The sequence below is a fragment of the Triticum urartu genome, unplaced genomic scaffold (assembly GCF_003073215.2).
Source record: "Triticum urartu cultivar G1812 unplaced genomic scaffold, Tu2.1 TuUngrouped_contig_4737, whole genome shotgun sequence".
NCBI classification, from domain to species: Eukaryota; Viridiplantae; Streptophyta; class Magnoliopsida; order Poales; family Poaceae; genus Triticum; species Triticum urartu.
Genome location: NW_024115351.1, coordinates 1591 through 19667, shown reverse-complemented (window position 1 = coordinate 19667; position 18077 = coordinate 1591). Strand labels below are relative to the sequence as shown.

The window sequence follows — 18077 nt, the reverse complement described above, 5'->3', positions numbered from 1 at the left end:
CCTTTATCGCGTTGGTTGCGAGGTTCTTATTTGTTTGTGTAGGTACGAGGGACTTGCGTGTAGTCTCCTACTAGATTGATACCTTGGTTCTCAAAAACTGAGGGAAATACTTACGCTACTTTGCTGCATCACCCTTTCCTCTTCAAGGGAAAACTAATGCAGTGCTCAAGAGGTGGCAGATCACTGGACAGCGGTCAAGAATATCTTGAAATACTTGAAAAGGACTAAGGATAAGTTTCTCGTATATGAAGGTGACAAAGAGCTCATTGTAAACGGTTACGTCGATGCAAGCTTTGACACTGATCCGGATGACTCTAAGTCACAAACCGGATATGTGTTTTTTTTAAATGGTGGAGCTGTCAATTGGTGCAGTTCCAAGCAGAGCATCGTGGCGGGATCTACGTGTGAAGCGGAATACATAGCTGCTTCGGAAGCAGCAAATGAAGGAGTTTGGATGAAGGAGTTCATATCGATCTAGGTGCTATACCTAGTGCATCGGGTCCAATGAAAATATTTTGTGACAATACTGGTGCAATTGCCTTGGCAAAGGAATCCAGATTTCACAAGAGAACCAAGCACATCAAGAGACACTTCAATTCCATCTGCGATCAAGTCAAGGAGGGAGACATAGAGATTTGCAAGATACATACGGAACTGAATGTTGCAGACCCGTTGACTAAGCCTCTCTCACGAGCAAAACATGATCAGTACCAAGACTCCACGGGTGTTAGAATCACTACAATGTAATCTAGATTATTGACTCTAGTGCAAGTGGGAGACTGAAGGAAATATGCCCTAGAGGCAATAATAAAGTTGTTATTTATATTTCCTTATATCATGATAAATGTTTATTATTCATGCTAGAATTGTATTAACCGGAAACTTAGTACATGTGTGAATACATAGACAAACAGAGTGTCACTAGTTTGCCTCTACATGACTAGCTCGTTGAATCAATGATGGTTATGTTTCCTAACCATAGACATGAGTTGTCATTTGATTAAGAGGATCACATCATTAGAGAATGATGTGATTGACTTGACCCATCCGTTAGCTTAGCACGATGATCGTTTAGTTTGTTGCTATTGCTTTCTCCATAACTTATACATGTTCCTATGACTATGAGATCATGCAACTCCTGAATACCGGAGGAACACTTTGTGTGCTACCAAACGTCACAACGTGACTGGGTGATTATAAAGGTGCTCTACAGGTGTCTCCGATGGTGTTTGTTGAATTGGCATAGATCGAGATTAGGATTTGTCACTCTGATTGTCGGAGAGGTATCTCTGGGCCCTCTCGGTAATGCACATCAATATAAGCCTTGCAAGCAATGTAGCTAATGAGTTAGTTACGGGATGTAGCATTACGGATGGAGTAAAGAGACTTGCCAGTAATGAGATTGAACTAGGTATTGAGATACCGATGATCGAATCTCGGGCAAGTAACATACCGATGACAAAGGGAACAACGTATATCGTTATGCGGTTTGACCAATAAAGATCTTCATAGAATATGTGGGAGCCAATATGAACATCCAGGTTCCGGTATTTGTTATTGACCGGAGACATGTCTCGGTCATGTCTACATAGTTCTTGAACCCGTAGGGTCCACACGCTTAATGTTCGGTGACAATCGGTATTATGAGTTTATGTGTTTTGATGAACCGAAGGTTGTTCAGAGTCCCGGATGTGATCACAGGCATGATGAGGAGTCTCGAAATGGTTGAGACATAAAGATCGATATATTGGAAGCCTATGTTTGGACATCGGAAAGGTTCCGAGTGAGTTTGGGCATATACCGGAGTACCGGGGAGTTACCGGAACCGCCCGAGGAGTATATGGGCCCTAATGGGCTTTAGTGGAGGGAGAGAGAGAGAGAGAGAGGCAGCCAGGGCAGGCCGCCGCCCCCTCCCGCTCTGGTCCGAATTGGACTAGGAAGGGGGGCAGCGCCCCCCTTTCCTTCCTCCCTCTCTCCCCCTTCCTTCTCTCCTAGTCCAACTAGGGAAGGGGGGGAATCCTACTCCCAGAGGGAGTAGGACTCCTCCAGGGCGCGCCATAGAGGGCCGGCCCTCCCCCCTCCTCCACTCCTTTATATATGGGGGAGGGGGCACCCCATAGACACACAAGTTGATCATTGATCTTTTAGCCATGTGCGGTGCCCCCCTCCACCATAATCCACCTCGGTCATATTGTAGCGGTGCTTAGGTGAACCCCTGTTCCGGTAGCATCATCATCACCATCATCACGCCGTCGTGCTGACGAAGCTCTCCCTCGACACACTGCTGGATCATGAGTTCATGGGACGTCACCGAGCCGAACGTGTGCAGATCACGGAGGCGCTGTAACTTTGGTACTAGGATCGGTCGATCATGAAGACACACGACTACATAAACCGCGTTGTCATAACGCTTCCGCTTACGGTCTACGAGGGTACGTGGACAACACTCTCCCCTCTCATTGCTATGCGTCACCATGATCTTGCGTGTGCGTAGGATTTTTTTTGAAATTACTGCGTTCCCCAACAGGTTATCAGGCACCACAAGGGAGAAGGCAACCTCCCCCATTAGTTGGCCAAGAGGAGGGGGAGTTACCCTCCAATTAGGCTTCCCCTAGCTGTCCCAACAAGCTAGGGGGTGCCCCAAGTGTTATTGGGCCCTAGTTCCCAATAACTCTCCAGCACTTGGCCTTTTTAGTATTTTCTTTGGCCCATTGATATTTAAATAATTATAAAATCCTCATAATAATTATTAGAGCCATTCATTTCTACTTTAACATCTCCAAAAACATTTTCCACCTATATATCAATGATACGTCTCCAACGTATCTATAATTTTTTATTGTTCCATGCTATAATATTATCAATCTTGGATGTTTTATATGCATTTATATGCTATTTTATATGATTTTTGGGACTAACCTATTAACCTAGAGCCCAGTGACAGTTTCTGTTTTTTTCCTTGTTTTTGAGTATAGCAGAAAAGGAATATCAAACGGAGTCCAATTGACCTAAAAATTTATGGAGATCATTTTTGGACCAGAAGAAGCCCACGGAGCATCAGAGATGGACCAGAAGAGTCCCGAGGCCACCACGAGGGTGGGGGCACGCCCCCTTGTCTCGTGGCCGCCTCGTGGACCCCCTGACTTGTTCCCGATGCCAATGCCTCTTATATATCCCCAAACTTCCAGAAAATAACCTAGATTGGGAGTTCCGCCGCCACAAGCCTCTGTAGCCACCAAAAACCAATCAGGACCCTGTTCCAGCACCCAGCCGAAGGGGGGAATCCCTCACCGGTGGCCATCTTCATCATCCCAGCGCTCTCCATGACGAGGAGGGAGTAGTTCACCCTCGGGGCTGAGGGTATGTACCGGTAGCTATGTGTTTGATCTCTCTCTCTCTCTCGTGTTCTTGATTCGGCACGATCTTGATGCATCACGAGCTTTTCTATTATAGTTGCATCTTATGATGTTTCTCCCCCTCTACTATCTTGTAATGGATCGAGTTTTCCCTTTGAAGTTATCTTATCGGATTGAGTCTTTAAGGATTTGAGAACACTTGATGTATGTCTTGCATGTGCTTATCTGTGGTGACAATGGGATATTCATGTGATCCACTTGACGTATGTTTTGGTGATCAACTTGCGAGTTCCGTGACCTCGTGAACTTATGCATAGGGGTTGGCACACGTTTTCATCTTGACTCTCTGATAGAAACTTTGGGGCACTCTTTGAAGTTCTTTGTGTTGGTTGAATAGATGAATCTGAGATTGTGTGATGCATATCGTATAATCATACCCACAAATACTCGAGGTGACATTGGAGTATCTAGGTGACATTAGGGTTTTGGTTGATTTGTGTCTTAAGGTGTTATTCTAGTACGAAGTCTAGGATAGATCGAACGGAAAGAATAGCTTCATGTTATTTTACTACGGACTTTTTAACAGATCGATCAGAAAGAATAACTTTGAGGTGGTTTCGTACCCTACAATAATCTCTTCGTTTGTTCTCCGCTATTAGTGACATTGGAGTGACTCTTTGTTGCATGTTGAGGGATTTTTATAGGATCCAATTATGTTATTATTGTTGAGAGAACTTGCACTGGTGAAAGTATGAACCCTAGGCCTTGTTTCAACGCATTGCAATACCGTTTTCGTTCACTTTTATCATTAGTTACCTTGCTGTTTTTATATTTTCATATTACAAAAACCTATATCTACCATCCATATTGCACTTGTATCACCATCTCTTCGCCGAACTAGTGCACCTATACAATTTACCATTGTATTGGGTGTGTTGGGGACATAAGAGACTCTTTGTTATTTGGTTGCAGGGATCTTTGAGAGAGACCATCTTCATCCTACGCCTCCCACGGATTGATAAACCTTAGGTCATCCACTTGAGGGAAATTTGCTACTGTCCTACAAACCTCTGCACTTGGAGGCCCAACAATGTCTACAAGAAGAAGGTTGTGTAGTAGACATCAATCAATTCCCGGTATTACCCGATAAACCCCAAAACTCTTCCGGTAACCCCCGAATGCTTTCGGTTCCTCTAAAAAATATTTCTAATATTAATGAAACTATTTCATAAATATTTTCTCATAACTCTTGCCCCACTAACACTCAACAGATCGTGATTCCATTAAGCTTGTGATCCTGTAGGTTCGGTAAAACATGGACATGAACAAAACCCCTTTCGTTCAATGATCAATAGCAGAACCGAGGATAACCATATGAATCCTATGAGTACATGAATAACACTCAAGTTAACCTTTGGTTATCACGTGATATTCCCTTTGCTTCGTGATACTTCACATAACCCGCGGTGAGATATATTGGTATCCTCTTGAGTCATTCTCATGCTCACAATACCAGTCTCCTCGTTACCGGTTTTGTTCTTCTTTCTCATCGACACGTTCTGACATCCCTGTGACATAGTCACCTGTGTCTGGCCAGACAGTGATGGATGCCTTCACAACAAGAGGGACCTAAGAATATCTCTCCATCGTCAAACTTTCCAATGAACCTGTAAGTTTTCATTATGATCACCATGTTACAGATGACGTTTGAGCAACCCCAAAGTCCATGGTACGGTAATAAATGACTACGATACTCTCATGGTCTAAGGAACTAAAGCATACATCAACTCTATGTGTTATAACAATTAACTTGTGATGATTGTATCTCAAAGTATAACGAAGAAGTTTTGGTCGATTCAATATGATAGTTCTTCCAACGTCACATTCTCAAAGTTATTTCAGGACTATCATTACACTTAAGGATATCATAAGATCCAGAAAACATGATGACAAATAATACTTGAGCTAGTCTTAGAGGCGATACTAAGAATCGGGTTTTACCATTTATCATTCCACACATGCATATGAGTTTTTCATTGAATCGCATATTCCAGGATCATAGCAGTTATAGCATAGAATATAAACTATTAATTATAAACATGGAAATATAATAATACAATATTATTGCCTCTAGCGAATACCTCCAACACACACAACTTGGAGGCTCCTGGAAAACACGGTCCATCTAGGATACCCCACAAACCCGAGTAAAAACATTCGCAAAGGATATCGTGGGGAATCGACGAACACAAGTTTTGCTTTGGTCAATTAGTAGACCGGGATCTCATCTTGCTCTCCCTGAAAGTATGGGTGAAATGGATGGCTGCTAGGGAGGGAGACCTTAAGCTTTGAAGCATTAGAACAATGGTGGAAGGAGGAATGTAATTGTCCCCTTCCTCATAGGTAAGAAGAGGTTTATTTATAGATTCCCCAAAATATGCCCATTATGATAGTCGGGCACAAGTCAGACTCTCTGTCCAGTGTCCCACTCATGCCCGAGCATATACAAAGAATTTTGTATAAGGTCGGACGTTTGACATAAGCCAAAATATTTGACCTCTATCTAGAGGGCAAAACATAAGTGAGACATCAGGTCAGACTATCCCACCTAGTGTTCGACCCTTGTCAGTAGCAAACAACAAGGTGGATTTGAGTTTCTTTCTCACATGGGATGTGAGTGGTATTTGGCTTATCATGTTTGTTGATTCGTAATCCTGCAACGTATTTTCTCTAGTGCTTTCTCATAAATAATTATGTTCATCGATGTACTCGGTCTATATTAGTGGGAATATCTTGTCAGATATCGACCATATGGGTCGATATTTAGGTCTATATCAGATGTTATGTGTGAAAATGATATTTTTTGTTTATATCAGTAGATACCCAAAACTGATATATCAACCTAGATTTAAAAGCTTGTGTTGGATAGTTGGTGGATGTACTCGAACGAGTATCCGATTGCCGTCGGTGCCCTTTGAGGCCTCTCTGGTGGTGCCATAGGAGCCCTCTCCCTCTGAGCTATACGCGTCGGTGCTCTATGTTGTCGCACCCTGGTAGCCCTCACCTCCACTACCTCCTCCTCTTCTTCAGTGACCTCACTCAGGCTTGGATACATCTCTCTTCCTAGGGTTCTTGCGATGTGCGGTGGTGGATAGGGTAAAAATGATTGTGGCTATGAACTGCTTGGGAGAGGGTTATATGGACAAAGGGTAGGTTGGGACATGGTGGGTTTTGTACATTTAGAGTAAAAGGCCCATTGTAAGCCCCATTTGCCAATTTATGTGGCCATTCTAAGTAAACAAAGCATCAGGTTGTGATAACAATATCCATACATATCGATTAAACTTACGCATCATAAGATTAGACTAAAACCCATCAAAAGATGATACATGGCAGTCTTAATTGATTACTCAGAGATGATTTTAACCTAAGACATGCAGTTCATAACTTAAGAAACCAGTTCATAACTAAAGCAACCTACTCATTATAGATAACTTGGCAATTCTAACATCATAGCATAACTTAGCACTTCTAACATCATACTACCCCAAATATACACCTCTCAACCTCGGGTTCATAGGAAAATTATTTATATAGGTCTAATATATTACTTAACCACCAGATGTGATCTTCCTTCGTCTAGTAGAGACTTGATCTTCGGGAGCTTCTCCTTGCCCCCAAACCCTTCTTTCAACAGGTCAGCAATGTCATACTCAAGCTATTTCTTCTCCTCTTTGAGTAGATTCATGTCCTCCTTGGTCTCATCCATGGCCTTCCTGGTGTTTTGGATGATATTTGCTTGAGATTAAAGGATGCACCTTTGCTCCCTGCCTAGCTTCAGTTTCTCTAACTATACCTGCATCTTTGCATGTTGCTCTAGCTCTTCTTCAAAAATGCATCATCCATTTCCTTCTGGCTAGTGTACTTCATATCATGCCCTTGCCTACCATCTTGCCAATCATAGAGCTTGGCAACATCATCCACAAGCTGGATGTATTGATTGTCGAGCTGGTTATTCTCCTTCTTGAGCTTGGCGATCTCTCTGTCATGAGCCTCCTTGTCAAACACCCTGTCAGCATTTTGATCATGAAACATGTCCCACAACCTAGTTAAGCACTTATACAGTATGACAGGCCAAGGCCCAGCAACCCACTCCACTACTCCATAGTTTACACCTCCCTGCAAAAGCAAAGTAGATAGTACAACACAATTTACCTCCGTACTATTTAAGAATTTATGACATAGATAACTAATTTACTACAGTGCTCACTACTTTTCTAACATCAAACGATAGTGCACACGAACAAACTACATACAGACCAGTGACCATTTCATGAGCTACTATTAATTGTAAAGCCGTAAAGGGTGCCTCAATTGGCAATTTGACAAACACAATACACATCAATGACCATTTCATTAGCCAGTCACTAACCACTACCTCATTTTGAAATATTTAATTACTGCTAGGAATGGTCACTGACTAGCAAATACAACAATGTATTGAGTATTGGTCAGTGACCAATTAAGCAACAACAAACAAAGTATATTCTGCACTATGCACTAGTATCACCACATCATCTACTGTATTGCTATTTTAGGTATATATGCTTCATAAGTTAAGTGAGTAGAGGTTCGCAAACAAAGCAAGATCTGAATATATTTTGCACAAAAGCTTCATATACCGCTAACTCACCTGCAAAAAAAGTCTCAAGGAATCTCCTTCTAGTGTCAATTCAATCAAAGACAACATATTTGGTGGGCCTTTGCTGGTGCAACATGCACTTGTGGTGACGAATCTACAACATTACAATGAAAGATTGGCTCATGAGTCAGGAATGGTGTCAGGGGTCTCCTACAACCATTAGCACCAACACGAGTCAAAAAATCTTTCGAATCCGTGTCAAACATAGCTCAAATCAAAAAATTCCCCAAACTATAGATCCTAGGCGCGGAAAAGACTTACCCACATCTCCATGTCCATGCTACAACCCATGTCTAGGTTGTCGTCCGTGTTGTCCTCCCCGTCCTTCCATGACGACATGGCTCACTGGCGACAACCAGTGAGGTTGGCGGCGACGTCAAGCTGAGCAGAGAGATAGGGAGACCGAGCAGTCGACGGGAGTGGGAGAGAGAGAGAGAGAGAGAGAGAGAGAGAGAGAGACACACATGCCCTTTTGACCATGCAGGGTGACAGAATGCTCACCGACGACGAGCACTTCACTGATCGGCGACATGGAGCTAAGTAGACAAACAGAGAGGAGAGTGAGCGACCAAGGGGAGTGGACGACGCCGAGAGAGAGGGGCTCAGGCCCTTTTGACCGCCTAGGGTGACGGCCGCTAATGGCCACACCTGAGTGCTGACATACCTGACGCGTATGCCCGATCTGTCATTAACCTTGTTAAAGCTTAACAATTCGGTCACCAGTGTTTTTTAAAATAGAAACCAAATATGTGATACTTTGCAACGAATTGTAGAAAACAGATAGTTTTTTGGAACCGTAACTTCAATACCGGTAGTTTTGAGCTATATAGGACTCCACAAAAATCGTCTCCAAAACCAACCCTTCTTTCACAAAATCACAAATCTTTTTCGCAATATGACTGCCAAAACATTGATCCACCGCAGCTAAATTTTATATTTTGACCTTTTTCTAAAAGTTGATTAAGATCTGACCCTACTTTGCAAAAATTTCGGGATCTGATCCTTGTGCTACCGCCAAGGACCGTGGCGGTAGGGTTGCATGTCCTACCGCAAATTTTTTCTAAGTATGAAACATAGTGTGTGCTCGCATCTATCGCCAGACACCTTGGCGGTAGGGTTGTACAGCTTACCGCCAGCCTGTTTGGCGATAGGGTGTTTCCTACCGGGCTGTCACACCCTACCGTCATGGACCTTGACGGTAGCAAAAAGGTCAGATCCTGAAATTTTTACAAACTAGGATCAGATCTCGTTCAACCTCGAGAAATGGGTCAAAACAGGAAAATTTGCCATCCACCGCTGCCCTTTATCAGTCCATCCGTCGTCGTCACAAGGAAACCTTTTCGAAAACGAAAAAAGAGCCTTTCCGCCGTCCGCGCATTCCGTGACACCTCTTGGTTTGGTTGGCTTCGCTCGCAGTGCAGCCCAACCCACGCACGCATCTGCCAGTTTGCGCTTGGCTGCGCGTGTCTGCCCACCCCACCCACTACTCTATACTCCGAGCCATCGTCCAGCAGACAGACCAGCAGCGCGGAGTGGAGGTCCTCTCGCTGCCGGCGCCACTCCTCTCGCGGCGATGCAGGTTCCGGGCGACGTCGGCGGGGGTGGAGGGGAAGCCGGGGACATGCGGGGCCGGCACCGGATCCAGGCCGAGCTCAAGAAGCTCGAGCAAGAAGCGCGCTTCCTCGAGGTCCGCCCATGTCACCCTCGTTTCCATTGTTACCTTCTCTCTGAATATTGTTTCCATTGTTAGTTTCTCTCGGATATACAAGGGGAAAAGAGTGGTTGCTTTCTTGAATCTTTGGGCGTTTTCTTTGACTTTGTTTCGAAAATTGTTGGGCTAAGAACGGCAATTCTCCTGAAGAAAAGCGGCACGGAAGCTTTTAGCTTTTCAGCCCCATGTTCTGAAGCATAGAATCTAGTTTGGGGGTAGCAACTTCTTCGATCCCCAACCCTCACCATGCACCACGAAAGCTTCGACATGGCTGGCCTCCGAGGTTCTCGCGCGTCCATCTTCTCCGTCTGCATTTCCTTGCGTCCCATGGGGTAGGGGTGGGCCGCCGGTGGTGGGGTGGGGGTGGGGGAGAAGGCGGTCAAAGGGCATATGTCCACATTCGGTGTCCCCTTGGTCATGCACACCTGCTTCAGGATTTCTTGCGCAAATATTCAGTTCCGTACCAGTATTTCCTGGCCTTTTCTCTGACAGGCACAGATCTGTCCGGCTACATCCGTTCCAGTTTCTCTGCTGAAGAAAACAAAACCGAATTTCTGCTGTATCAAATGATTGTGCAGCGTACCACTGAGGAATTAACAAGTGATGATGCACATGGGGTGAGGCGCGGCTGGTGTGGCCTGCGGGGGACCTGATGCATGGGGAGCCATGTTTTCTACTGGTTCGTGCCAGTGCGTGATCCAATCGTTGGAAGTCATTGGAAGGAGAAATCGGTGCTGGATCAACGTGGTTTTATTCGTGGAACAGCTAAAACAAGTACTGTAGCAAAGCGTTTTCGGTTTGGATGCTCCTTATTTTAGGTGGCAAGTTGGTATGCGGTCCATAAACTAGGGAACTGCCTAACTAATACTCATATTTTTTTGGTAGTTCTTACAAGTTAAGTCTAACTTGGATAGTTTTGGTTTATTTACCTTTGGTTATTATTCCAAAGTTGTACCACTCCCTCTTATCCAAAATAAGTGTAGCAGTTTTGGATTGGGGTTAGTTCAAATCTCCGAAACTTACTATGGATCGGAGGTAGTAGTATTTTTCACACCTTTGCCATATAGTTATACAGGAGGGCTTTGGCAATCTGAAGATTTTCATGCTCTATGAACAACTAAAGAAACATTTTCTATTACTGCATGTTATTTGGTTATGTGCTTAAGTTATAATCAATTGTGTTTCTATACTGCAAGCAATTTCGTTAATTACAAAACTATGCTCATTATTATAACTACAACGTTTTGTATTTGCAATTTCAAGTTATAATTAATGATCAATTTTCTTTATCACTCCAATTTCTCATTTATTGAAGTTCTTACAATCAGATGCCAGATGAATATCATCATGAATAAAATTCAATTGTCTTCTATATATATGGTTCTGGATAATCTAGATTCAAGGACCAGGGCCATGGCATTGCTAGATGAATGCTAGAAAATTATTTTGTCATCTTTTGTTAAATCTATTGATTTTCTTTTGTGGAGTATTCTTGCAAGTTCAAATTTGAAAAACGATATGAGTATTGAGTCTTGATTAAGATGGAGTAACATAATTCTTATCTGGTGGTAAATTCTACTGTCGACATCCTATTATAATATAGTTAAAAATAAAAATAATTAACATATGCAATCAGTTTGACGACAATCCAAATATTTATCTATTCTGGCGGGGAATTTTCTTACCATTTTTAAAGGTCCGAAGAGAGACATGTAATTTCCTTTTTTACCATTTCTGTCAGCATCAGATCATTGGATCTCATATCGACCTCTGCACTTTTTTACTGTTTAACTTATACCTTACTTAAGTGAGTAGTCATGTACGTACCACCTAGTCAGTAAAACTAGCAAGGATTTATGAGAGACTTAGAGTTTACAAAATAGTAACTATAATTAATAATACTATTGAGCTCACTTGTTAGATCCTAAGGGTGTTAAGCAAGCTGTATTACCTATTTTGATGGTAAGCACCAATGATTTTTCACTTTTGTTGAAGCTCAGGCTCATATGCTCCTTCATGCACAGTAAAATTGAAACAAATAGTTAAAAAAATCAAAACATTCTGAGTTTTTTTTACAATGAAAATGCACGTGTGTTCTGACTGCATGTAAAAAACAAAATGCAGTGCTCAAGGAAGGGCAATGAACTCGTTGTTTTGTGGTGCTGCGTGGTTGTGTTCCAAAATAGCTTGGATAATGGTGGACATGAACGAAAGCCGTCTTTATGTACAAATAAGTGAGAACTGATGATGCTTCACTAGTACTAGTAAATTCACTCTGAACAGTACACTCAAACTTCTCCATTAGGGCCACATTTCAGGGTGCAAGCAGAGAACGCTAATTGCATAGCAGGGAAGAAATCGCATGTTTCAAAATTAAGTTCATTTGGAATTTCATAATAGAGGTGCTATTGATGAGATAGGTATCTGTCCTTGACATAATTATCTGTTGATGTGGCAAAATTTACTTTCTTGAAATAATTTACAACTGCTAAGGATGTTTGTTTTCTTAAAAGACATGGGTATTCCCTTTTCTGCCAAACTGCTGATATTCTCAATTGGACTTCATACAGGAGGAACTTGAAGAGCTTAATAAGATGGATAAGGTGTCAACGGCACTCCAAGAGTACGTGTCAGAAAAAACTCGATCAATTCACATTTTACTGTCTGGCGTTACTGCTTAAAAAGCAACCACAGTGTGTATTATTGGTGACTGGGGACTGACTGCATTATGAACCTTTTGTTAGGTTTGTAGTAACAATTGAAAGCAAAGCAGACCCTCTACTTCCTGTGTAAGTAACCACAAAAATATCCTACAGTATTACTTTATCTAAGGGATTACCTAAACATTTTTGTCCACTCATAGTCTAATGACTTGGTTTTTCTGTTACTGCAGAACTACCGGAGCTGCTTACCAGTCTTGGGATAGGTGGTTTGAAGGTCCGCAGGATCTGCGTAGATGCAAATGCTGGTTTTTGTGACAAAATGCCAAGAACGCAAGCAGCAGCCAGGACCGATTCATTTCCCATAGAGTTTCTTCACAATCTCTGTTGAAGGAGTGGTATGAGAAGGGTACTGTGGAACACGGAGGCAGCACTGAGGACTGACTTAAGACTTTGTTCTTCAATAAGTTCTTTCTGTCTATTGCATTCCTGTGCATTACATTATCTCTGGTGCTGGTGAAGTATGAGATCTTAGCTCAAGAATGTCGTCCTAGTCTGAGAAATTATATGAACTCTCTTGTATTTCCACTTAGTTATCATGTTGTTGGATATTCTGAAATCAACGTTGAACAATGAAAATTGACGCTTATTTCTTTTACTTTTGAACTGTGACAAAAAATCATGGATGTATTTTTGTTGCTGTGAGTGGAACTTTTGCTATTTTGTGAGTCGGATTACAACATGAAGAATATGCAACCTACCATTTGACTTGACACTGGAGCCTGCCCAGGCTTTGAGTAAAAAGCCCAAACCTAACTCGGCCCAGCCAAATGCTGGTAAGCAACCACAAGATAGGCCACAAGTGAGGAGGTGACCTTATCCGAAGCCATGGCAGTGGCCGCTCGTGGCAGTGGCGCACACACTCACCACGTTCACCGCCAGAAAGAACCCGAGCAATTACCAGAGTACAGAGGATGGCCATGGCGCCATCGCCCGCAAGCGCTTCCTCCTCCGCCACCTCCCCTCTCCTGCCCTCCTCCCCATCCATCTCTGCCTTCCTTGCCTCACACCCGGCCCTCACCCTCCTCCACACGCAATGCGCCACCATGGCTCACCTCCGCCAGCTCCACGCCGCGCTCGTCAAGTCTGACGCGACGCTGCCTACGCCGCGCGCATCGTCAGGCACCACCCGAGGCCCAACTCCTTCATGTGGAACACCGTCATAAGGGCGCTGTCCGACGGGCCCGGTCCGGACGCGGCCGTGGCGCTGTTTCTCGACATGCTCCGGTCGCCCACGCCGCCGGAGCGGCGCACGTTCCCGTCTCTGTTCGCCGCATACGCGCGCCTCGGCCGCGCCGACGACGGCGCGGCGCTCCACGGCATGGTACTCAAGCTCGGCCTCGCCGGGGACGCGTATACACGCAACTCCATGATCGCCGTGTACGCGTCATGCGGCCGCGCGGACGAGGCTCTGGCGCTCTTCAGGCAGTGTCAAGAGTTCGACGTTGTGGCGTGCAACAGCGCTATCGTGGCGCTCTCGAGGGCGGGGCGCCTCGACGAAGCGCGGGCGGTGTTCGCCGACATGCCGGCCAGGACCGTGGCGACGTGGAGCGCCATGGTTAGCGCGTACTACCGCGCCGCGAGGTTCCAAGACGCCGTCGACCTCTTCTCCGCGATGCAGGTGGACGGCGTGGAGCCGAACGCCAACGTGCTCGTCAGCGTCCTCGGCTGCTGCGCAAGCCTCGGCGCGCTGGAGCAGGGCGCGTGGGTGCACGCGTACATAGACAAGCACGACGTGGCCATGAACGCGCTCGTGGTCACCGCCCTCGTGGACATGTACTGCAAGTGTGGCTCAATACACAAGGCTCGCCAGGTGTTCGACACCACGAGATCGCAGGGCATGGCCAAGCTGTCGTCCTGGAACGCCATGATGCTTGGCCTGGCAGCGCACGGGCAATGCCAGGAAGCGGTCACCTTGTTCTCCGAGCTGGAACCTTACGGTCTCCGACCGGACAAGGTCACCTTCATCGCGATGCTGATGGCCTACGGCCATTCCGGCATGGCCGACGAGGCGAAGGCTCTGTTCGCGTCAATGGCGAGGGAATACGGTGTTACACCGGGAATCGAGCACTATGGCTGCCTTGTCGACGCGCTCGCCCGGGCCAGAAGGCTCCGGGAGGCGGAGGACACCATCCGGGCAATGCCGATGAAGCCAGACGCGGCCATTTGGGGCGCCCTGCTCTCCGGATGCCGCTTGCACGGCGACGCGGAGGCGGGGGCGCGCGCGGCGCGTGGAGCCGTGGAATGCGACCCACAGGACAGCGGCGCGTACGTGCTCGCGGCAAATGTGCTTGCATGCGACGGCGAGGTAGGCCGGGGCTTGGGTGTCAGGGGGGAGATGCGGGAGGAGGGAGTGGCCAAGGTGCCCGGGTGTAGCATGATCGAGGTGAATGGTGTCGTCCACGAGTTCATGAGCTAGTACAAGTGTTCAGCAGTTCAAGGTACAATACATATAGCAACAGTAAAATACAGACTTGTTATATGGAGATTCAGTTTGATGACACTTGACAGATTTTTCTCATGTTTGGGCTGTGGTTTCAGTTTCATTCTTTTTTACTAACTAGAACAATACCCGTGCGTTACAACGACATATACATATTCTAATACGTTAGCTTGTAATTTACCTGTCAATAATAATATGATTGTGTAAATAAATGTTCATCAAATTCTGACCGTGAACTAACTTATATTTTGATTAAAAGTTTGGTAAGTAAATTAAAGTGAAATTGGCTCAGAAGGTAAGTAAATTAAGGTGATCGATTATCATATATATGAAAGGTTGGACGAAGGAGTGGTGGGAAGAAAGGCGAAATGGAAACCTTACGTTATTTTTAAGTAATAATAAGATAAGAAAAGATAGAGAAGATATATATATGTACCCATGTGGCGTGTCAAATACTCCAGTTTTTTGAAACAGAGGCAAACATTTGCCTTGTTGATTAGTTAAAAAGAAGAGAATTATTCAGTTAATTGATGAAAAATTGAGAAAAAAAACCGTTACAACATAGCCACATGTGGACTACTCCCAAAGCATGAATCTTCACCACCCCACGTCCCCATGAGACAAGCAAACGCCTACAACCTCAGGCCCATGAATTACAACATGCCAAAATAACCACCATCAAAACACATCAACAAATACATCACATACGACAACCCAGAAAGAAAAGAACAATCCATCAAGCAATCACAGACACCTTGCCCATGGCGTCACTCTTCTTGCTTTTGCTCAAGAGTGACTTTTGGGGAAGTTTAAATTTTGATGAGATCATTTTGTTACCAAAGGCTAAGGAGGTTGTATGTGTCCACCAAATACATGTGGATCTATGTCCGTAATGTAAGCTTCAATTTTTCATTAAGGTAACTACAAATAGGCTCAATGCGGTGGTTGACCATGTGCTCGCAATGATAGTTATGCAAGAAAAAAACATTATTTGTGGAGTAGCATCCTACATGAAACCATCTATGAGATTCGCCGGAAAAGAATAAGTGCGGTGATATTTAAGATAGACTTTTTAAAACCTTACGAAAAAGTCAAATAGATGTTTATTCGATGGGCCTTGAGAATGAAAGACTTATCTAAAAAATGGTGTGCTTAGGGTGATAATTTAAAAGTTGGATATGGTGTAGCTATAAAAGTTAACCACGATGTTGGCCATTACTTGCAAATGAAAAATGGATTACCGGTAAAGGAAATAATAGTTTTTCCATTGTTATCATTTTATATGTATATGGTCACAATTATTTACACTCCCAATGTGCAGGATTCTTTCCTTGTATATGATGACATAAATAGGGCCTCCTTTGTTCCATTCATTAATAAAGTCTTCGAGGTTCAAAGGCACACCACCATCCCCAAATAGCAAGAACGGTCATGGCTATCGGCAAGGCGCTCTTTTCAGTGTAACTGATGACTCAAGATAAGTTGGAGACTTGCTCAGATTTCTTGTAAAGCTATTCAAACTAAATTCAGGTTTTCCTGGATTCCGTGAGGGTGGCCCATTGTCCCCTATATATATTACTTAACATTATGGTAGATATGTTGGCAATTCTAATTGAATGCTTGTTGAGAGGGAGTGGTTTCACCATATTTTCATGCCGCACGCACTATATTTTGGGGGCATATTTGACTATATACCTGCGTACCGGAGGCTCATACCTGGGCGACTGACTTCCCTGAACTTGCCACCCCTGGTTCTCAAAGATGGAATTGTACAACTACCAAGGTTGAGGAGTTGACACCACGCGGATCAATAAGGTCAAGATGGAGGAATAAGGCAATGGACCTACACCCTTGTATAAAGCCATTCAGTGTGAAGCCGGAGGAGAAACATATTCGACATCTCCTGAAGCCCTGGACTATCTTTACAATAGATCCGGACTAGACATCTTTTCTATATCGTCCACCAAAGAACCCGACGAGTTGATATCCAACCTAGTGAACCACATTGTGTTCCTAGACTGAAATATCCTCTAAGACACTCCCATACAATCCATGGCATGTGTCTGCGGGACGACCTGGCACTATCAAAAAATCTACTTGCAATTACCATGTTCCTATGTACTTTGTGAAACACCCTTGACAGGTGGCATCGATCATGGAGATCTCACTTTGCCAGATTGGATCTTCGACGCCACCGCCATCTTCATCGACTCCATCGACGACCCAGATCATGTCTCCCAGACAGTTTGAAATCATCAATGACTTCATCATACGGAGCCCCATCGGCCAACAACCATCTTAGGATCGAAAGTCAAAAACATACTCGCCAATCTTTTGGGGGAGCAACTAATTTTGGGGTACCCCTTGGAGAGGTTTCGGGGTTATAAGAGCTAAGAGGCAGACTCGTCGTGGCTCGGGCTCGGGGCGAAGGTGCAAGCCACATGTGACTTTTCTCCATGTTTTTCTTTTGTTTTTTTATTTTGTTTCTTCTTCTGATTTTTTGGGTTTTCCTTTTGTATTTTTGGTTTTCTTGTGTACTTTACACTTGAGGTGTACTGACTAAACACGGGAGTAAAGTTGCATCATGCGGGGAGTACATGTTGTATTGCATGATGAATACGAGTTGAGCTGAGGGGGGGGGTAAAATGTGCTGGAAGAACAAGTTGCATTGCTTGGCGTACAAGTTGTGCAACATGAGAGTACAGTACCCGTGGGGGAGTACAAGTATGTTATTCGTGAAGTACAACTATGCTATCGCAGGAGCAAAAGTTTGTTATATTTGGTATTATGTAGCGACCCGATCCGAATGGATCAAGTCTCTGTGCATAAGTGTCATCACTGGATCGGTAATGCTGACATACACAGTACTTCGAATGATTTATAACAGAGTAGCAATCACACACTTATTACATCGATGGTCTCAAAAAAGAACTTAAAACAATAATATGGCTTAAGGCCAACTAAGTAAGATAACAGCGGAAGGCTTGGTAGATAAAGTGAGTCCATCAACTTCAACGGCATAGCTGAGTGCACGACAACGACCTAGCGCACCTTACTCTTCGTCTGAAAAGTCTGCAACATAATACGTTGCAGCCCGAAACGGGTCAGCACATGGAATATGCTGGCAATATAACACAATAGAGCA

The 18077-nt window shown here is 44.3% G+C and overlaps 2 protein-coding genes across 2 annotated transcripts; both read left to right on the top strand.

The window, feature by feature from the left end:
- The first annotated feature begins 9411 nt into the window (after positions 1 to 9411).
- On the top strand, positions 9412 to 13088 carry LOC125528243 (guanine nucleotide-binding protein subunit gamma 1-like). Its single transcript, XM_048692739.1, has 4 exons — positions 9412 to 9745; positions 12340 to 12392; positions 12514 to 12558; positions 12663 to 13088. Exons 1-4 carry the CDS (start codon positions 9632 to 9634, stop codon positions 12745 to 12747), a joined length of 297 nt encoding a protein of 98 aa, XP_048548696.1. The 5' UTR covers positions 9412 to 9631; the 3' UTR covers positions 12748 to 13088.
- A 214-nt stretch (positions 13089 to 13302) lies between these two features.
- LOC125528242 (pentatricopeptide repeat-containing protein At2g42920, chloroplastic-like) lies at positions 13303 to 16556 on the top strand. Its single transcript, XM_048692738.1, is given in 3 exon segments — positions 13303 to 13575; positions 13578 to 14930; positions 16254 to 16556. Coding segments are annotated over 2 exon segments (1503 nt in total). The 5' UTR covers positions 13303 to 13403; the 3' UTR covers positions 14909 to 14930; positions 16254 to 16556.
- Positions 16557 to 18077: the final 1521 nt, after the last annotated feature.